The sequence below is a fragment of the Xyrauchen texanus genome, chromosome 37, assembly GCF_025860055.1.
Source record: "Xyrauchen texanus isolate HMW12.3.18 chromosome 37, RBS_HiC_50CHRs, whole genome shotgun sequence".
In the NCBI taxonomy this organism is placed as follows: Eukaryota; Metazoa; Chordata; class Actinopteri; order Cypriniformes; family Catostomidae; genus Xyrauchen; species Xyrauchen texanus.
The window spans coordinates 10,535,907-10,558,512 of NC_068312.1; the positions used below are offsets into that span (position 1 = coordinate 10,535,907).

At 38.1% G+C, this 22,606-nt stretch overlaps 1 protein-coding gene across 4 annotated transcripts in view; it reads right to left on the bottom strand.

The window, feature by feature from the left end:
• Positions 1 to 22,606, bottom strand: part of LOC127630827 (drebrin-like protein B) — a 29,980-nt gene that overhangs the window by 4,630 nt on the left and 2,744 nt on the right. Inside the window, exons 2-12 of one of the 4 annotated variants that reach the window (XM_052108633.1) lie at positions 19,360 to 19,415; positions 16,565 to 16,674; positions 15,847 to 15,921; positions 15,227 to 15,373; positions 12,345 to 12,422; positions 12,052 to 12,203; positions 9,617 to 9,671; positions 7,109 to 7,180; positions 6,399 to 6,513; positions 3,381 to 3,473; positions 1,765 to 1,836 (exon numbers count right to left, since the gene is read on the bottom strand). In XM_052108633.1, the coding sequence (XP_051964593.1) occupies positions 1,765 to 1,836; positions 3,381 to 3,473; positions 6,399 to 6,513; positions 7,109 to 7,180; positions 9,617 to 9,671; positions 12,052 to 12,203; positions 12,345 to 12,422; positions 15,227 to 15,373; positions 15,847 to 15,921; positions 16,565 to 16,674; positions 19,360 to 19,415 (1,025 nt within the window). The remainder of the gene's footprint in view (positions 1 to 1,764; positions 1,837 to 3,380; positions 3,474 to 6,398; positions 6,514 to 7,108; positions 7,181 to 9,616; positions 9,672 to 12,051; positions 12,204 to 12,344; positions 12,423 to 15,226; positions 15,374 to 15,846; positions 15,922 to 16,564; positions 16,675 to 19,359; positions 19,416 to 22,606) is intronic. The other 3 variants (XM_052108634.1, XM_052108635.1, XM_052108636.1) reach the window with 3 other exon arrangements.

The following is a 22,606-nucleotide window of genomic DNA, read 5'->3' on the forward strand; positions in this document are numbered from 1 at the left end:
CTGATTGACCATACAACATGGGGCTGACGATGACAAAATAATTAATTCTGGTTGAATTTCACAAAAACACATCTAGGTAACATTTCGACCTAAAATCAAAATATTTTTAAAATAAATTAAAGTCTGTTTTTAGGATCATAAAGACTTTTTTTTTGCGCTGCTACATTAATTTAATGAAAAAAGTACAACTCTTTGGAGAGAAGAGCGCTTAGAAAAGTGAAAGTGGAGATTTATAGTGAAAAAATATATTGATCCATCTCTCACCCACACCTATCATATCGCTTCTGAAGACATGGATTTAATCCCTGGAGTCTAATGGATACATTTTATGCTGCCTTTATGTGCTTTTTTTGAGCTTCAAAGTTCTAACCACCACTTGCACTGTATGGGCCTAGAGAGCTGAGATATTCTTCAAAAAAATCTTCATTTGGGTTCAGTAGAAGAAAGTAACACACATCTGGGATAAAATGAGGTCGAGTAAATTATGAGAATGTACATTTTTGGGTGAACTATCCCTGTAATAAAATTGTCATAATAGGCATAATAGCTATAAAAATAGTGTCAAAATGCAAAACAAAAATCATAAATGGTCCTTAAAACAGGCTTTTTTTCCTTACATGAATATCTAATTTTGTAAGTTTTCTTTTGCGCAAGGCAGTGCTAGGGGGTCCGCTAAAATTTCAGGGAAAATATTTGACATTATTACCGTTTTATTCTAAAATGATGAGATTCAGATTTATTTTATTCTATTGACAGCCATAGTTCTATTGACAGGCAACCGTAAAACAAAATACAAACAAATCTGCATTCAATTTTGTATATTATGAAAAAAATATTTCTTATTAATAAGAAATAAGGGTTGTATTTCACTATTCTCCACATAGCTACAATATGTAATGTGAAAAATACATAAATATATAAATACATTTGAATTTAATTGTGAAAACATCTGTCTTTGGGATTATACATCTAACCTAACTTGATAAAAAGTCTATATTTTTCAAATAATATTTTAATCATTTATTTTGGCTCTAATACAATAAAATACAATTATTAAATTTTAAATCTTGTTTACTATTTTGTAAGGGGTCCCTTACAAGGTGATCATCATTTTTGGAGGTATCAAAAAGTTTGAAAACCCCTGATATATACAGATGTGCTCCAGAAATCTGCAAACTTTGTCACAAGCCAGGATATTTGCATTTTTTGCAAACCTCTTTTATTAAGACATGATGCTTTTAACATATATGATCAAACTTTGGCAAAGCTAGAAACAATTCTTTTTTTCTCATTAGCACGCAATTAATCCTATTTACAGCCTGCTATCTATCTTCTCAACTTAAAACAACATCAAATTGTATAATCATGTCAATTGTACAGTCTGTGTTGAACTACGGAAAGCCGAAAGGGACAAAATAGTGTTTTATTTATTTTTTTAATCAGGTTTTCAAAAGTACGCAATTTCTGATCTTCGAGCACACCTGAATCCGAGACAATAGTGGGACCTTTTAGTTTTAGTTTCAGTAATGTTGAAAGATTTGCTATATACAGTAAAAGACAACTCTCATAATCAAAATGTAATAAAAAATGGCCTCATTTGTATCCACAGCGATCTGGGATAAACACTGAATATCCACTGACCCTAGAACCACACCTGGTGTGGACATATTCTCGACAGGTTTCGTAAGATTCACCCAATGAGACCATGGGACAACTTAACAGTGAAAGTGCTTGAAGCTGAAAGTGTGTGTGTTTGTGTCCCACCTTCATACTCTGGCTCAGGTTCATACACTGGTTCCACATAGTCAGATCTAGGCTGCTCCTTAAAACTGGGCTCTACACAAAACACACAAACACACACATGCATGGTAACACACAGAAACACACATGCATGGTAACAAACACACACTGGGAACTTTGACACACCAAAGATGGACTGAATCAGAGTTAAGCTAGGGATGAGCGGTTTAACTAAAATCTTATATAGTAGTAGGAGTAATTTAATATCATGTTGTAAATACCAGCATACTGCCCAACCCTAGTTTGATGCAATCATTAACCCGATTAAGTGAAAACAAATACACAGGAAGGTGTTCACACACACTTGCTCACTGCATACAAAGCAACCTGGGAGTCATTCCCGGGACCTTCATTTCCAATACTTCTGTTTTGTGGCAGAGGTTGCACTATAAATAAATAATTATCCATCACTTTAAGACTTGGTTGTACATTTTCAGTCATGCTCTCTTTATTATCTGTTAGTAAAGTAATGTAGCATTTGGTATTTTTAAAGTGAAATGTATAATCACCAAAACGTGTCAAGAGGTTTTTAATCTTAACAAGTGTTGTAGCAAATTCTTGGCTTTCTTTTCATTCTGCTTTCAAAATGTGAAAAAGCTAACAAACGCCACAGTTTCCCCTGTCTATTTTCATTGGGGTGCTTTAAAATAGATGTCGACTGACAGTGGATATTCTAGATACTGATAACTGATAACTAAGTGGAAAAGGCAGATAACTGACCATTTTTTTACATTCTATAAATCGGCCGATTAATTTTCCTTACAATGACAGAGAGGCTATAAGAGTCCAAAATTGAAATAAAATTACCAGATGCAGTTTATTGTTAAACCTTTCAAATAAAAAGGAAGTAATGGGGCATAACTTGGGACTTTTATTAATAAATAAGCCCAAAACACACAAGGGACTCTTAGCTTGAAATGACAGTAGACTTTGCTCTGTTATAATACTCTATAATTTAGTTTTTATCAAATTAAACTTTATATAGCTTATATATATATATATATATATATACACACACATACACACACAAATACTGTATGTACACACACACACACACACACACACACACACACACACACACACACACACACACACACACACACACACACACCAAGTTGTTCTAACTGTAGAATCCTCTAGCGCCAGCCACAGAGGAACAACAGAGCAAGAAATAAAGATTTTTGCTGATAACTGATAGTTCCAAAAAGCAACTATTGGCACCAATTAATCGTAAAACTGATTTATTTATTTTGTCCCCCTTTCTTCATTTCTAGTACCTTCTTGCATCTTTTACAGTAGGGAAAAGCAATATTTGTTATCTTTTAGAAAAAAAAAAAAAGATCAGTCAATGTTTTTAAAATTTCGCAAATGACGGAAAATTGTCTGTAAACGCAACCTCTGGACTTAAGGTAAAATTTCACGGCAAGCATGAGGAAATTGTAAGTGATTTGGTTAGATGTTAGTTTGGATGCATGGAAATAGCACACAAAAGCAAGATGAAAATGTTAGTATGGAGACAGATAACACTCCAGACCTTTCAGAGTGTGAGATAAGGAAGGGATAATAAGATGTGTGTGTACCTCTGGCTCGTAAAGGCGAGGCCTGATGCACCGGAGAGCGAAACGGCTCTTGGTCACATGACTGCTTGGACAGAAAAGGGCTGTTCAATCGCCCTGAGACACACAACAGAGAACGATAAAGAGAGAAACCCAAGCTGACAGATGGCTGACGGGCTATACACAGCAGAGGAGACCACATCATTTTAGACAGAACTGTCGGGTGATTAATGACAGTATTAGATTTCAGACAGACAAAAACACAGCTGAAGTAACTAAAGTTACTTCACTAAAGAATGTTACCTGACATTGTTAAACAACCAGAGCAAAAAGTGAAGCTTAATATACTGTAGCATGCAAATACAGTGGCATTTAAATAAATCCCTTCCTTGAGTGTAAATCGTGGTTGTAGTGATCTTATCAAGACCCCTTTGTTCAGTGAACTGATAACATGTACCTTTGAGATATTTCTGAGAGTACATTCATAATATACTATGTGTCAATATATTTATAAGATATAGCATTTTAATTATATAGTAATCATAAATGTGAATAATAATTATATAATCAAAAATATGTTTAATTAATATAATTATATATTTATTTACAGTTATACAGTATATATAATTATACTATATAGTATTATACTAATATATATATATATATATATATATATATATATATATATATATATATATATATATATATATATATATATATATATATTAGCGCTGTTGATTTAACGCGTTAATAACGTGCGATTAATTTGACAAAAATTAACGCACTTTAATCGCAATGCAAGAATGCTGAGAAATTCAAGCTTGTAGTACCACCTGTTTACTGCAGAGGGCAGTAATTGAAATTTCAGCTGTGTGAGCAACGCACAGTTTATACAGTGAAGAAAACGATTTCTTGCGTTCAAAACACTTGTTGGAGCGCAAATGCGATCTCTAAGGAATCTTAATATGTGTTTAAAGATTGAGAATTAAACTATATTTAACTTGACACAGTTTTATTTTTATGACGCAACACACCCCAGAAGCGACACAAGCAGGTCTGACGCAGGTCGTACGGTCTTTACCTCATACATATTTAATTACCAACGAGGTTAAGAATGTGTCCTATATATATATATAATTTTTTTATATTTAAAGTTAACTATGTATACTTATTTCATCATTATATATGAGGGGCTTTCTCAGCAAATATTTGTATATGCGATTAATTAATCGGGACACCATGTAATTAATTCGATTAAAATTTTAATCGAATTAAAAATGACAGCCCTAATATATAATGTTGTCAGTCGATTACATTTTGTATTCACGATTAAATTGCATAATGTTTCATGGTTAATCACAATTAAATCGCTGATTTTGAAAGTGCTGAAATTTAACTCTGTATACTTATTTTCCTGTCAAAATACATTTATTTCCTTCTTAGGAAAGAAAAATAATAATATATAACAATAATGCTTGATTAAAATCTTTCGAACAAATCCTTCCACAGTATAAAGATAGAAATTCACTGAAATAAAACAAATTTCAAGCAATATTAAATATTTCCTAAAGTCTAAGTTGGAAGTTCACTAATTGAAATAACTAGTCCCCATAGATTGAGTATTCATTGCAATGCACATTAAATCTCTTAAACTCTCATTCTCCACATTATCAATCAGAGTTTGGCTTTCCGCTTTGCTACAGCAGTTGTAAAGCTGCATTCATGATTTGCGTCAGGGCATCAATGCCAGTGTCAAGTGCTGCTTTGAACTCCACATTAGAAGCCCTTGCAGACAACATCTCATTCTGCCTTTTCGTGACAGTTCAGACTTGACGTGCTTTTGTATGTAACCGGTCCTGATCGCCCCGCTCCAAACGGGACTCGAACCAGCGTCTCTGGCATGGGAGACGGGTGCGCTAACAAGGAGGCTAAACGCTACAGCCTCTAGTGTCAGTCGCTCTTGAGGTCAGGAGAGTGAGGTTTACACACTGCACAGCTATCTACTCTTTTTTTTTTTCGTTCTTTTTTTTTTCAATTAATCATGCCCCCGATTCGTACGCAAATTCCATAATATGGAATGTTCGTACCATCAGAGCAATTCAAGCATGTTTCACTTCATTGATGTGTCAATAGGGGGCAGTCAGCGCAACAGCTGTACAGGCAACACGCTTCATCAAACCAAGAAAAGCAACAGGCTCGGTCTAGAATGTAACTGTCTGGATGCTTAAATCTTGGGGGAGTCGCTCGCATCTGTTACTAAGGTTAGGGTTAGATTTAGATATAGGGATTCAGAGGTACTTCAAAGTGAATGTTGCAAGAATTTCATCATCCGGATGGTTACCTGGCTTCTAGACACGACCAGCCTTCCACAGAAGCGCATTGTGCTCAATGACAGCTGGACCGAGCACAACAGAATGCAGGTATCTCGAGACACATTATTTAATATAATCATATAATATTTATAGTATTTTGACTTTAGCCAATTTTTATATTGCAGAAAAGTTTAACTTCTCTAATGCCACAATATATGAATATAATGTAATGTATTTAAATTATCTGATTATATATATATATATATATATATATATATATATATATATATATATATATATATATATATATCTATATATATATATATATGTATATAAAGGTAGGCCTTTCTCAATAAATACTGACATCTACAATTATTTGCAGTGTTATTAATATGCATATTAATGCTGTCAAGTTTAAAAAGCTTTACAACTACGAATTCAAGATTTTGACTTTAATAATAAATTGTATTTGTTTATATTAGTTAACGGATTAGTTAACATGAACGATCAATGAATAATATTTTCACAGCAATTATTATTCTGGGTTAATGTTCATTTTCTAATTTAACATGAATTAATGCATTAATTTAACATGAATTAATGCATTATGAAATAACATTTACAAACAATGAAAAAGTGAATTTTGATAAATTAACATTAACCAAGTTAATAAATGCTTGTGTATATGTGTAATTTTAATGCAAAAAGTGTGTGTGTAGAAGAATGGTACCTGGTTTTGGACTGGATTGTGAGTTGTCTGTGTAAACGGGGGTGACGCCCATCTCTCTCTGTTTGAACATTTCTCTGGGATTAACTGATCGCTGGGAGATGAGAGATGCAGCTTCCTGTTACAAACACACACATACACACACATTCAAGCAGGCAGGAGTAGCAACACTGATAACACTGAGGGCAGTACATTGAGTCTTCAACAGATAAGCAGATCCATAGATCCACAATGAGCCAGCACACTAAAGAGAGGAAAATAGAGTGATATGAAGACAGAGACCAGGCAATAGAAAAAGCCACAATCCCAATTCACATATTGATGTTGTAGTAAGTCACAATACTGGACTGGCTCACTTCATACATAAAAGTGCATGCTTATCTATTTCCAGCACAGTGCATACTTTTTGTACATGGTTGCATGTTTGAAATAACAACAGTAATATTTTAAAAGAAGTTTGTGAAATGTGATTTAGCCAGAGTGAAAGTTGTGAGAGTGCAAATTCACGTCAGCCAGGACAGCTGGCAAGGGCAAAGCGAGACAGACAGAGCAAGGGAGAGAAAAGAACATAAAACAGAATAAAAGATATATGTCAGCTCCAGTAGAGGACACTAGGACTTAACCCCACTGAATAAAGACAACAGGGAGAAAGTTAAGAGATAGTCCTGCTCTTCAGGGGCCAGAAGTGATGTTTGATACTTCCTCTCACTCACGTTGGCTTTCTCCACCGACTCTCCACGTTTTAAAGGTTTCTGCTTTGCTCTCTGCTCCCTCTCCTGCTCCTCCTGATGAACATCAACACACTTAAACATACTTTCACTCCGTTCCAAAAGCCTAGTGAACTGCCTATGTAGGCAGCATTAAAGGGATAGTCTACCCCACAATGAGCATTCATATTGAAAACAATATATTGTTTAATTTCCATATAGTTGAAAAAAACCTTATAACTGAATCATTGGCCTATAGTCCACAGCAATCCATTTCACAATCTGTCCGTGGTACGACGCGTCTATACACACATGCATCAGACAGATGCTTTTAGAGTGGCTCACTTTGGTTGCGTTATGTCAAACAAAGCCTTTTAAGGACACTGTTTCCAGCTAAACATAGTTTGAAAATGAGAAAAACACATCTTGAGAACACTGCTCTCCATTCAGCTGTTTAAACGCAAGAACAGGTCCTCATCTTGTGCTGATTGCTGTCAGTAAGTGCGGTTTGTGTACAGCGAAGCGTTGCCGATTCAGCTGGTGTTGCATTTACTGTCCCCTGCTGAATGAGACTCAAAAAACATGTGAACAATCATTTTGACTAATGATTAAAGTGTTTAATCGGCAGCCCTAATATAATTAAATAAAATACATTTGTGTGTGTGTGTGTGTGTAACACACACACTATTTATTACTTTATATATGCTTCGCATAAAGAAAATGAAGCCTACAATCAGGACCATTCATATTTTTTTTGTGTTTTGTAACATTTTCCAGTTCCCTCCAATTCTCATTACTGCAGCATGTCCAAATGTTTCTATTGTTTTCAATGACGATTCTCTTTACATTAATTCTAAATGGCCCTAAAATACTGTAATGACAACTACAGCTTAAAAATGATGACAGAATTTTTATTTTTGTGTGAACTAAGCATTTAGGCATCACATTTGACTAAGCTGCCTTAAGATATTTTTACATTTACATTTAACACTTAGTCATTTAGCAGACGCTTTTATCCAAAGTGACTTACAAATGGGACATAACAAGTAAGATATCTTCTTTTAAACAAGTTTGTATGTATTCTCTGTGGAGAAGACAATACCACAATGCATTGCAGTGAGATTAGCAAAAACTCCATCCAACATGGCTGACGAAGCGAGAGGAATGTTGATTATAAATATACTTATAATACACTCAAAACTTCTATTAAAACTGTGTAATATAAATAAAATGGACAATTTTACCCATTATTTTAGCTGTATATTTTTATGCTTAAGAGTATGGAGTTGTCAATTGAAAACAATTGTGAGGGAATTCTCTTGTGAGGAAAGTGAACTAAAGGCCCAGCACACTCATGGAGAAATACTTCTTCAATCAAAGCCAAAAAGAAGTATGAAAGAGCTGAGCAATGACATACTGTTAGCAAACATTCAGACACTAGACACACTGCTGTGGGAAACCTTTAGAGGTACATTTAAATATGATGACGCTCAAGACTACATGTTAAACATCAACCAATATGACATTTAAATGTGTTATTAATGACTTCACTCTATGAGTAGAATTCACACGAGATATGTAAAAGAAGCTCTTTTAATGACCCAATGCTGATTTAAAGTAATATATACGCAGTAGATAATGTGTAATTTGTAATGTTTACCAACATTTACCAAGCCAATTTTAAAACTATGTTGCCATGACAACACTAAACCCTAAAACGACTGTAAAAATGACAATTTTAACAACTGCTCAAATATTACATGAGTTTTAACAGAAGAATGAAAGTAAGTGCTTTTATAAAATGGAAGCCTTTAAACCCTCCAAAAATTTGCCCCATTCACCTCACTGTTTTTGCTTTGAGGAGGGATGAATTGAACCCGGAACATTCCTTTAAAGACAACAAAGTGTGTACAGAATTCACACATACTGATAAAGTCAAGTGTTTACGAGTCTCTGTTTAGGGAGTGTTTAGAGGGTCAAGTTTTTTTCAGTCTGCCACGACACAAATTCATATTTAGCATGCTGCAACAGTAACATTTTCTGAAGAACAACTAATCACTGAATTTGTAAGAAATAAATGTGAGGATCATGACAGTAAACATCTCATAAAAAAATAAGTAATAGTTAATAAAAAGTAGTTAACTTCGCTGCAAAACGGACAAGACTTTATGCTTAAAAAGTGTTTCCAGGACTGAAAGGCAAGTAGGCCGAATCCTTCTAAACAAATACCATGTTTGCTTGATTTGATTGCTGATCACCCACATCAAGGTTCCACAGCAGGAAATGGGTCAAGTCTCAGGATATTCTACAAATTTTAACATATTCACACCAAGTAGTGATGCAAAATTAGCATAAATCAAAATCAGTCTGGTCTGTTTTTGTGCTGCAAACATACTGTGGTGTCTCCACACTCTAAACTGTGCCAGAACATGTCCAGAGTGCTGTTATGGGGATTAAGGAACCACACAGGTGTGTGTGTGTGTGTGTGTGTGTGTGTGTGTGTGTGTTGCTCACCCACTGCTGTTTCTCCTGGGCTTGACTCTCTACTTCCTGCTTCTGCTGGTACTTTCTGTAACAAATATACAGGGTACAAAATTAACATTCACCAAGCGTCAAAAGCGTGTAAAGTTTGGCTCTGGCTAATTGGCAACATAATATATGTTAATTTTAAGAACACTTATCTGCCTATTGCTGATATACAATTGTAGTAAGAAGTGTACATACACCTTAGCCAAATACATTTAAACTCTGTTAATTCCTGACATTTAATCATATAAAATATTTCATGTCTTAGGTCAGTTAGGATCACTAATTTATTTTAAGTATGTGAAATGTCAGAATAATAGAAGAGAATTTCAGATTTTACTGGGTCAGGTTTGTAGACCTCCTTGCTCGTACAAACTTTTTCGGTTCTGCCCACAAATGTTCTATCGGACTGAGGTCAGGGCTTTGTGATGGCTATTTCAATAACTTGACTTTGTTGTACTTAAGCCATTTTGCCACAACATTGGAGGTATGGTTGGGGTCATTGTCCATTTGGAAGACCCATTTGTGAACGAGCTTTAACTTCCTGACTGATGTCTTGATGTTGCTTCAATATATCCACATAATTTTCCTTCCTCACAATACCGTCTATTTTGTGAAGTGCACCAGTCCCTCCTGCAGTAATGCACCCCCACAACATGATGCTGGCACCCCCATGCTTCGTGGTTGGGATGGTGTTCTTTGGCTTGCAAGCCTCACCCTTTTTCCTCCAAACATACCGATTGTCATTATGGCCCAAAAGTTCAATATTTGTTTCATCAGTCCAGAGGACAAGATCTTTGTCCCCCATGTACTCTTGAAAACTGTAGTCTGGCTATATTTATGGTGGTTTTGGAGCATTGGCAACTTCCTTGCTGAGCAGCCTTTCAAGTTATGTCGATATAGGACTCGTTTTACTGTGGATATAGATACTTGTCTACCCATTTCCTCCAGCATCTTCACAAGGTCCTTTGCTGTTGTTCTGTGATTGATCTGCACTTTTTGTACCAAGCTACATTCATCTCTAGGAGACAGAATGCGTCTCATTCCTGAGCGGTATGATAGCTGTGTGGTCCCATGGTGTTTATACTTGCATACTATTGTTTGTACAGATGAGCGTGGTACCTTCCAGGCATTTGGAAATTGCTCCCAAGGATGAACCAGAATTGTGGAGGTCCACAATATTTTTGGAGGTCTTGGCTGATTCCCCCATGATGTCAAGCAAAGGCACTGAGTTTGAAGGTAGGCCTTAAAATACATCCACAGGTACACCTCCAATTGACACCAATTAGCCTATCAGAAGATAATTGGCTAATTGCCTAAAAGCTTGACATAACTTTTTGGAATTTTCCAAGCTGATTAAAGGCACAGTTAACTGTATGTAAACTTCTGCCCCACTGGAATTGTGATGTATTCAATTAAAAGTGAAACGATTGTCAGTAAAAAATTGTTGGAAAAATTACTAGATGTCCTAAACAACTTGCCAAAACTGATATGAAACCTGTGTAGTGTTTAAAAAATGTGTTTTAATGACTTCAACCAAAGTGTATGTAAACTTCTGAATTCAACTGTACACTCACAAGCACTTCAAGTTAAGAGCTTCAGTTAATGTTCACATCCACCATCAGAATGGGGAAAAATGTGATCTCAGTGATTTCAACTGTGGCATTATTGTTGGCACCAGATAAGCTGGTTTGAATATTTCTGTAACTGCTGATCTCCTGGGATTTTCCCACACACAACAGTCTCTAGAATTTACTCCTGACTGGTGCCAAAAAAAAAAACATCCATTAGTGGCAGTTCTGTGGATGGAAATGCTTGTTGATGAGAAAGGTCAAGAATGATGAGAATGGCCAGGCTGATTCAAGCTGACAGAAAGACTCATATAATCACTCTGTAAGATTGTAATGAGCAGAGTAGCATCTCAGAATGCACAACATGCCGAACCATGAGGCAGATGGGCTACAACAGCAACACTATAGTGTTCCTAATAAAGAGCTCAGTGAGTATGTGATGTGCGTGATTCAACTCAAAGAGAAAACGGTCTACTTAAGACAAATTCTGTCGCAACCTGCACATCCTCTAGCATCAAATATCCTCAGTTGAAACTTTTCCATCTAAAAGTTTAGCAAGGACTTCTTTTTCTAGAACTACATGTTGCTTATTCTTTACTTTAAGCCACCGAAAATACTCTTTACCAAAAACGGTTCAAAATGACCAGAACACAATTGAAGGGTATATTTTCTAAATAGAAATGATGCAAAATACTGTTTTTATGGCGGTAAGAAATATTTATAGGCAGTTTTGTTCATTCACCCACTGTTAGCCACCAAGAGTTAATTTAGACCCTGCAAAAACATCCGCATCAGCTCCAACACACATACAGTACACTCAAACACACAAGACGCTGTGGAAACGTTACTGGCCTCTGTTCATCTATCTGTGACGCTCTCTCTTTTCCTCTCCGGTCCCGTAATTCTGCCTCCTTGACCTCTCGGTCCTTTCTCTCTTTCTCCAGCTTCAGTCTCTCCTCCTCTGCCTTCCTCTTCTCCTCCTGAATACGCTTCTCCTCATCTTTCTGGGAAAGAGACAAAAGCATAGCACAAAACAGAAAAATGGACAGAATGTAAAAGGTGGAATGAAAACATTGCTCTCAAGAGACAGTTGAGATCAATGAGAAGAGACATGCAAAAACTATGCATAAATGTTTACATATTACCTCTGCTTGGGCCCAGAAATTGTCTTTATTAGTTCTTTTGATTTCAGACATGGCATTAGTCTTCTGGTAAACAGATCCCTGTTTGGAAAACACAATGATATCATTGAAATGATGACCAGTTAGGTCACTTATGACCATTTGCTAGTCAGATTTGGAAATAATTGCAGTTCTGTCATCATTCACTCACACTCACATTGTTCCTTCATCTGAAGAACACGAAACGACAAAAGGAGAAGTTTAGAAGAATGTACTGCCCACTTACATTCCATATTATGAAGCATATGGTGAATGGGGATTTGTCAAGCAATCAAATGACCAAAACGCACCATAAACGTTTGTACGACTTGTGCACTATATTCCAAGTCTTCTGAAATCATATGATAGCTTTGTGGGGAACAGACTAAAACTCTTCATCATTCACTTATAATCTTCCCTTTTGCCGCTGCTCTCAAATCTCATTTACACTTCCGCTCCTTCAAACTCACATGCTATCGTTAATGTTGATAAATTAAATGCAACTATTTACAAACTGAAAATCTTGCACTCAACAGTCTACATTCATTCAAATGTGGTGCCTTTAAATGCAATATGTTAGATTTGATATTCATGACGTTCCGAGACATGCATTCTTCGATAATTGTGTCAACGAGGCAAGTTTGAATATCCGGAAGTGCATACGAGATTTGAATGCTGGGGTGGAGGGGAAGATTTTCAGTGAACAATTACTTAAATATCAGTCCGTTTCTCACACAAAGCTATAGTATGACTTCAGAAGAATTGGCATATAGCGCACAAGTCATGTGAATTACTTCAATTTAACTTTTATAGTGCCTTTTTGTCATTTGGGAGCTCGCCAGTCTGGATCCTCATTCACTTTCATTAAATGGAAAAGAGTGACCTGTACATTCTTCAACATTTCACCTTTAGTGTTCCACAGAAGAAAGAAAGTCATATAGTTTTGAAACAACATTGAAGGTGAGTAAATGATGACAGAATATACATTTTTGGGTGAAATATTCCTATAAGCATACTACTATATTTATGATAGATAAACAAGGCATTTAGTCATTCAATAACGTACTATTGATAAATGACTCGTCTGCATTTTAATAGACTCATCTGCAGTTTGTGGGTACATCTGGAACATGAGGCAGGGATTATGCCAAACCACCATAACAGTTTCCACATTCCGAACATTCTGGCTCACTCCATTTGAAATTCCTGATGCAGCACTGTGGCAGAGTGTTTGCAATAAACAGGCAGAAGGCTGGCACTGACCTTGGAATTGCTGTGCCAATAATAAGACCTGTCTGATGCATTCATAACCAGCCCTGCATTTCTGCTGCTTTCAAATAAATATTCATGTCAACAACAAACATAACTTGACAAAGACAACATTTTTAAATTGTACTACATCTTATATTTTTAAGAGGTACTGTTAAAGGGTTAGTTACCCAAAAATGAAAATCCTCTAATCATTTACTCATGCCATCCCAGATGTGTATGAATTCCTTTCTTCTGGAGATAATGAAGATTTTTAGAAGAATTACTCAGCTCTTTTGGTCCATACAATGTAAGTGAATGGGTGCCAAAACCTTTAAGCTCCAAAACCCACATAAGAGCAACATAAAAGTACTCCAACGGGATCTGGTGGTAAAATCCATATATTCTGAAGCGTTTTAATTGGTGTGTGAGAAACAGATCAATATTTAAGTCCTGATTTACTATAAATTCTCCTCCCTACTCAGTCAATTTCCACTTTACTTTCACATTCTTCTACTTCCGTTTAAGGTGAATCACATTCTTTATGCATATCACCCCCTAATGGGCAGGGAGGAGAACTTAAGACAAAAAAATTACTTAAATATTTATCTGTTTCTCACCTACACCTATCATATTGTGTCTAAACAGTCGTATGGATTACTTATATGCTCCCTTTATGTGGACTTTGGAGTTTCAAAATGTGGGCACCCATTCACTTGCAATGTATGGACCTATAGAGCTGAAATATTCTTTTAAAAATCTTAATTTGTGTTCTGCAGAAGAAAGTCACACACATCTGGGATGGCATGAGGGTGAGTAAATGATGTGAGAATTAAAAATTTTGGGTAAACTATCCCTTTAACAAGACTTCAACAAGACATTTTTATTTTCTAAGGAGAATGTGAGTGGCGCCACTTGTTCAGAGACTGAACACTCTGTCAATGCATATATATATATATATATATATATATATATCAGCCACAATATTAAAACCACCTGCCTAATATTGTGTAGGTCCACCTAGTGTGCATGTTTAAATATATAAACCATCTGGCACCAACAATCCTCCATGCGATTATCTAATCACCAATCATGTGGCAGCAGTGCAGTGCATAAAGTCAAGCAGATAAGGGTTAGGAGCTCCAGTTAATGTTCACATCAACCATCAGAATGGGGAAAAATTTGATCTCAGTGATTTGGACTGTGGCATGATTGTTGGTGCCAGACGGGCTGATTTGAGTATTTCTGTAACCCTGATCTCCTGGGTTTTTCACGCACAACAGACTCTAGTTTACTCAGAATGGTGCAAAAAAACATCCATTGAGCAGCAGTTTTGTCGACAGAAACGCCTTGTTGATGAGAGAGGTCAACAGAGAATGGCCAGACTGGTTCGAGCTGACAGAAAGGCTACAGTAACTCAGATAACCACTCTGTACAATTGTGGTGAGCAGAATCGCATCTCAGAATACAAAACACATCGAACATTGAGGCGGATGGGCCACAACAGCAGAAGACCACATTGTGCAATTAGGACCATAGTGTTCCTAATAAAGTGCTCGGCGAGTTTATATTGTGATTAGTGAACGTCTGCATACAATTAGTGCGTATAAGACACTGACCACGGGCCCCTGGGGGCCGGCGTCTCTGAAGCGGTTGGACTCTTTGTGAAAGTTGTAGTTTGCTCCAGAGGCTTTAGCCACTTTCTGCATGATGGCGTCAGGCTCCACGTCCTCCTCCGCCCGTGCGTTTATAGTCACGTGAGCTCCCTGTAGAAACAGCATTGCACAGTCAGTGTAGTCCAACACACTACTACCAAGCAACATATGTTCAATAGCCTACTCATTTTGAACATGCATACGAAACCAGTAGACATCAGCATCAAATGTCAGACATTGGCTTCACATGAAACATGCCCACACATGCAACCGTACTCTGGCTGTGTGCAAGCTCTTATCGAACAAACTCAACATGGACAAATCAACAGTGCAGTTGAATCACTCACAGCTAGCTCAGCTAGACTGCAAACAAACATCTTTTAATCATCTGATGTCAGCAGCCATTAGTGACAGCTGACATCACATCCTGATGTGAGAGTGAAATGCTTGCAGATCGACGCATTGTCAGTCATAGTGGAAGTTCACTGATTGTCAACTTTATAACACAATCAAGCACACACATAGTTATCTTTACAAAAATACATGGATTCAGACTCGAATGAATAACAAAAAAGCCAAGTCACCTTAAGAAAGTTAGCCATGGCGCTCACATGGCTTGCACACTGTCCTTTCCTGGAATCTTTCACACCTTCACCAGTCTGAAAACACAAAATGAAAATGAAAACTGAATTTGAATAAACTAAACATGCTGAAAAAAAAAAAATAATAAAAATACACGCTTGTTTATTTATTGCATTTGATTGATAATAAGTTTAGAAGTCTAACTCCTTTTGTAAAAATGACTTTTTTAAATTTTTTAATTTAATGCAAAATTCTGCATTACATTTCCAGGGAAAAGTTGAATGAATTTCAAAATCTCTTCATTTTGGTATGTCCATGCACTCGAGATGGCACAAACTCCACAAATTTGTGTAAAACCTGATGATCCATGTTATCCTGTATGATCTGAGATTGTTCCAATAGCATATTGTGTGTTTTATTGGAAGGAAAGCCAACCATTTGTACAGGTACTAGGTAGTGACCTAGAAATATTGCTGATTCTTAATATTTCTCCTTCATTGTTCACATGGTTTCTTTTTAAAATCCTAACACTTTTTATGTCCAGCTTTACATGAGATTTTGAATCAAATCTTCAGTGTGGTTTCAGACTTATGGTCCCCACTGTACATAGGAGGCTGTATTGTGTGAAATAAGGTCACTAAATCCCAAGTGCATCTTTTCAGTTATCAACAGCAAAGAAACAATAAATGGCAAGAGTTACAGAAAGAGTATAAAACTCACCCAGTTGATGAGGACGTATTTGGGAAGGCCAGAGTTGGGGTCTTGCACACGGCAGAAAGCATACATCACCTTCCCACTGTTCAGCTCCTCATTCAACTCCTCCAGACCGTCTGAAAACCCACATTGAACCACCCCACACACAGAATACTCAAATTACAAGCAACAACAAATCCTCCTATCCCACTGCAATCAGGACTCAAGTGTAATCGTAAAGTTTTAATGTATAATCATGCTTATGAAACAGTTTAGTTTCTAAATTCTGACTGGATGAGCCACAATTGAACCACATTTCAAATTAAAAGAGCCGATAACCCCTGAAACGAAACAACTAATGTTCCCTACAGGGGTGGACTAGGACCTGAGAAAACAACTGAGATTTTAAAATCTCGCAAAGGTATTGGGTGCTGCGCAACCTGCTGCTCTGCATATGTCTGCTAGGGAAGTGCCCCTGGCCAGTGCCCATGAGGATGCAACACTTCTTGTTGAGTGTGCTCGGACCTGCAAGGGGGGGGCACGGCTTGGGTGCGATGGGCCAACGTAATGGTGTACACTACCCAGTGGAAAAGCCTCTGTTTGGAGACAGCGTTCCCTTTCCACTGTCCACCAAAGCAAACAAAGAGCTGCTCAGAACGTCTAAAGCTCTGCGTGCGGTCCAAGTAGATACGCAAAGCACGTACTGGACACAGCAAAGAAGGGGCTGGGCCTGCCTCCTCCCAAGGCAGCGCTTGCAGGTTCACTACATGGTCCCTGAAGGGAGTGGTGGGAACCTTGGGCACGTATCCCGGTCGCGGTATTAGGATCACGTGAGTGTCTGCTGGACCGAACTCCAGGCAGGTGTCGCTGACAGAGAACACTTGCAGGACCCCGACCCTTTTGATGAAAGCGAGCGGGATCAGGAGGTCCATCTACAAGGAGAGGGCCCTGAGTCCGATTGATTCTAGCGGCTCGAAGGGGGGTCTCTGAAGGCCCGAGAGGACCACTGAGAGATCCCAGGAGGGGAACAAGCCGGGAGGGTTTTAACCTCCGGGCGCCTCTCAGGAACCTGATAACTAAGTCGTGCTTACCCAAAGACTTGCCGTCTACTGTGTCATGGTGGGCTGCGATAGCAGCAACATACACCTTCAAGGTGGAGGAGGACAGACTCCTCTCCAACCTCTCCTGCAGGAATGAAAGCACTGACATAACTGCGCACCTCTGTGAGTCTTCAGCCCGGGAAGAACACCAATTTGCGAACAAGCGCCACTTCAGGGCGTAAAGTTGCCTGGTAGAAGGGGCTCTGGCTTGGATGATCGTGTCTACGACAGCAGGTGGTAGATCAGCTAGATCAATATTGAGACGTGGAAGTACGCGTCCTTCAGGTCTACCGCTGCGAAAAAATCTAGATGCCGGACGCAAGTTAGAATGTGTCTTTGCTTGAGCATTTTGAACGGGAGTTTATGCAAAGCCCAGATGAAAACTCGCAAGTACAAGATCGGTCGTAAGCCGCCGCCTTTCTTGGGTACGATGAAGTAAGGGCTGTAGAAACCCTTCATCTCGGTTGGAGGGACAGGCTCCATAGCGAGCGGTCTGCTTACCAGCAAACATCTTGGTCCCTGGGTCGTCCGGGGCATGATGTGAGATATGGCCTCCATCTGCTTTTTCACCGCTGAGAACTGCTGGGTGAAGTCCTCTACAGTGTCGCCGAAAAGGCCCAACTGGGAGACAGGTGTGTCGAGGAAGCATGTTTTGTCCACTTTGCGTATCTCAACCATGTTCAGCCACAGATGTCGTTCCTGAACCATGAGAGTGTCCATCGCCTGCCCGAGTGACCGCGCTGTGACCTCCGTGGCCCTGAGGGCGAGGTCGGTCGCTGAGCGCAGTTCCTGCAGAACGTCGGGATCAGGGCTACCTAAGTGCAGATCTTTAAGAGCCTTGGCCTGATGGACTTGCAGGAGGGCCATGGCATGCAGGGCAGAAGCGTCCTGTCCGGTGGCGCTGTAGGCTTTAGAGGTCAGTGAAGACGTCATCCTACAGGCCTCGGAGGGGAGCACAGGGCAACCCCGCCAGGTGGCGGCGTTCTCAGGGCACAGGTGGATCGCAACCGCTCGGTCCACCTGGAGGACCGCAGTGTACCCGTGGCTCCGCCGTCGAGGGTAGTGAGAGCTGATGAGCGAGAGGCATGGTGACGAGTGGAGAAGTGTGTTCTCCACGAACAAATGCTGCCTCGGTGTGATCGCTGCCCTGACACACGAGACAACGCCTGTGACCCTCAGGAGCGGATAGCTCTACCGTATCCAGGAACTACACAGGGACGGAAGGGCAAAGGGAGTTCAACGCCGCTGTGTATTGCTATTTTAGAGAAAATACTCTTTTAATGGAAATTTCTCGTTTACGGTGCTGTCGAATCGCCCAGGGGCAAAGCTGCACTGCCGTGCAGAGAAGGAGAAAGCCGCTGATATGCACCGTAGATCCAACAGCAATCGCACTCAGAGACGGGAGGAACAGTTTGTGACTTGCAGCTCGCTGCATACACAACCAGTCGGCTCCGAAGAAAATTTCTGAATGAAACAGACGCTATATACCCCTATGTATACATTTTGCATGCGGGACATGCAAATTCTGTCTGCCAATTTCTCATTGGCCTTTTCTCATAGATCAGAACAAAAGGCTCTCAAGAGAGACCCCCTAGACACACGTCGAAGTGAGCGACAGACGGGGAACAATAGCCACAGGCTATGGATGGATGTAGACTGGCACAGTTTATTTCACACATAGAATATCGTAAGCATCCTACCTACAGCATGAAGAAAACCCACCTCCTTTCTCAGCCAATCGGATGTCATTGGTGTTGCCCTCATAGGTGAAGAGGACCCTGCAGAGAAATTAAACATTTTAATTCAATCAATCCTTTATACAACTATTAAAGACAGCATGAAATCACAACTGACCCTATTGGACAATGCAACAATTATTATTATTTTTTTTAAATCAAGCTACTTTAAAAGTATTTTAAATATATATATATATATATTTTATTCAAATGTAATAACTGAAAATGTAACTTTCTCAAACTCTAAAAGAACTACTGTTATGCTTTTCTGCAGCCTCATGGGTAGAGAAAATTGACCAATAATACCACACCCTAACATGTTTTATTCTCTTCCCACTCTGAAATAAACTACATTTCAGAAGTTAAATACTTTGCGAAAGCCGTTTCCCGTTGTCTTTAAAGTGCCTCATCACTACAGATTGATGGCCAGTTCATAGTAAAGCAAAGATCATATTCTTTATTTAAATATTTGATGTACGCCAAAGCTTTGAATTAAACCATTCAAGTTGCCTAATCATGCGATAAAATGAATAAAACTAATTGTTGAACTTAAACCAACAAATTGAAGACGTCAATGAAGAACTCAACACAAATCAATAACTACAAACACAGAGTGGTTCTGACAGTCAAATCAATGGAAGAGAATGATAAAGATGTTATAATGAACACAGAAAAACACTGTGGTTTGTAGTCACCAAAAAAAGAGGCTTCCAACAACCCCTCTGTAGTAAATGTTTGTAGTGTGAAGAAAGTTTTGAGGTGACACTTTTTGTGTGTGAACGCTCCTTTGGTTCTCTCTTAAAGCAAGACACTTCTATATTAAGGAATCTCTGTCAACTTCCTCTTTGAAACACTTACTCTCTCAACTCAGAATTGGAAAGTGTAGTAATGAGAATTAAAAAAACTGCAGCAATCTTATTTCTATTAAGGCTTAAAATTTAGTGTATTCTATATCACACTTTAGTGTGTGTGTCACAACTGTTCCTTTTATAGCCCAAGTTAAGTTGAAGTAGTTTCTTGCTGACTAATCACAACCGTTGAGTCTGGAGATATTGGTCACTAAAAGACACCATCTGCTTTTACTCAGTGTGCAAAAATTATGTCTGAGACAGCCATTGGCAAAGGCTACGTTCACACAACAGAATGTGGCCTAAACCTGATTTCCCCCCTGGATGACAGTGTGAATAAAAAAGAAAAATAATAATAATAATAAGAAGAAAAATTATTGGCCTCTTATCTGTGGGTTCATTTCATTTTTGTTTTTTTTTTTTGTTTTTTTAGCACTGTGACTTCAGAATATGTACTTTACATGTACATCTTCTAAATCATATTGTGACAGTTAAATTGAAAAGTGACAACAGAAGTTAAAATTGATAACCCATAGTTTTAAGACTGAATGCCCAATTTAATCAAATTTCTTAAAATATAATAACATTATTAAATTAAAAGGAACAAGTTGGAGTAAGGTGTTTTACACTTGTCTGATATGGGCCACATTCAAAACGTCATGTGAATAACCTCACACACACATAAAAAGGATTTGAGCAGAAAATCGGAATTGGCCAATATCCTCTCAGCAAATTCCTCGAACCGCAACAGTAGCGCATCATAAACAGCTGTGTCAACAAGTACATGAAATGTAATGGGGAAAAAAGTACAAAACACAAATGAACAGTATCAGGATGAGTGACCAAAATGCTTCAATTGAAACAGTAAAACAAAGGAATTAAAAATTAAACAACTCCTGTGCCTGTATTTGCACGATTTTCCCAAACGGTGTCAACCGTTGAATTATGAGTGTAATTACTGTAGGTCATTTTTAATCATGCTTACTTTCTAAACCACACAGGACTCAACTCAGAAAGCTTTTTTAGAGCATCTATGCGAATGTTACACAAATAAAATTGAAATCAGATTTCACCATGAAATTAAATAATAAAGGAATGTTATTTTGCATAAGAAAATGAAGCCTGTTTTAGGGCTATTTAAAGGGGTCATGACATGAGGAATTAGGGCTGCCCCCTAATAGTCGAGAATCTTGGTCAACTAAGTTTTGATTGGTCGGTTGATCGCAGAAAGAAAAAAAAAACTCCACATAAAAACGACTAACACCGGTATTACCGCAGGTCGGACACTAGGTGGTACTATGAGGAAATTCTCGTTAAGCAGGGCTAGGGTGAAGCCTACACAATAACATCTAAACATGCACAAATGAAGACATAAAAAAAATTATAAATGTAAAAATAACAATTATAAAGTTATAATAAATCACTGAAATATAAATCGTGGTTCGAGGTGAACGTGTTTTTGTATTATTTTATGTTTTAATCACAGATGTACAGGACCGTTTGCTCAACAAATATGATCAACTTGTGTCCACACTCAACAGACATACCCAGTGCATAGCTGGCAGTTTTATTTTGTGTGTTCAGGATTTAACATTCATCTCACTGTATACAACATGGCCAGCACGCAAAACATTTACGAAATTCGAACAGTATTTTGGGGTGAAATACGACCCAGATATGTTTTTGACAGGTTTTGTGAGATTCACACATCCGCCTCATTTCGGCCTCATTTTCACATCTTCTCTGTAATGGAAAGACACAATAAGGTGCTCTTTCAAATCACCAAAGCAACAGGACTTTGCACTGGTCTGAACCTGTCAAACATTAATATTGTTCTGTATGAGGAAGTTAGTTATTCTACAGGAAGTGTTTTGCTGATCAACATACTGATACTCCTATTGTGAGTTATTAGACTTGGCAGTGAGTGTTCTCCAAACAGAAATGCGGTTTTATTATAAAACTGCGCACCAGGGTTTTGCATGAAACCTTGCCTGCGGGCACAAATACATTCGATTACAAGAGACCCAGATTAAGGGAGTGGGAGTTCAGGATACATTTGAAATAAGAAGTTTGCATAGACCTCAGCAAAATACATTTAAATTAAGTTTTTCACAAGTCATAGGTCAGTTAGGATCACTACTTTATTTTAAGAATTTGAAATATCAGAATAATAGAAGAGAGAATTATTTATTTCAGATTTTATTTCTTTCATCACATTCCCAGTGGGTCAGAAGTTTACATACACTTTGCTAGTATTTAGTAGCATTGCCTTTAAATTGTTTAACTTGGGTCAAATATTTTGGGGAGCCTTCTATAAGCTTCTCACAATAAGTTGCTGGAATTTTGCCCCATTCCTCCAGACCGGACTGGTGTAACTGAATCAGG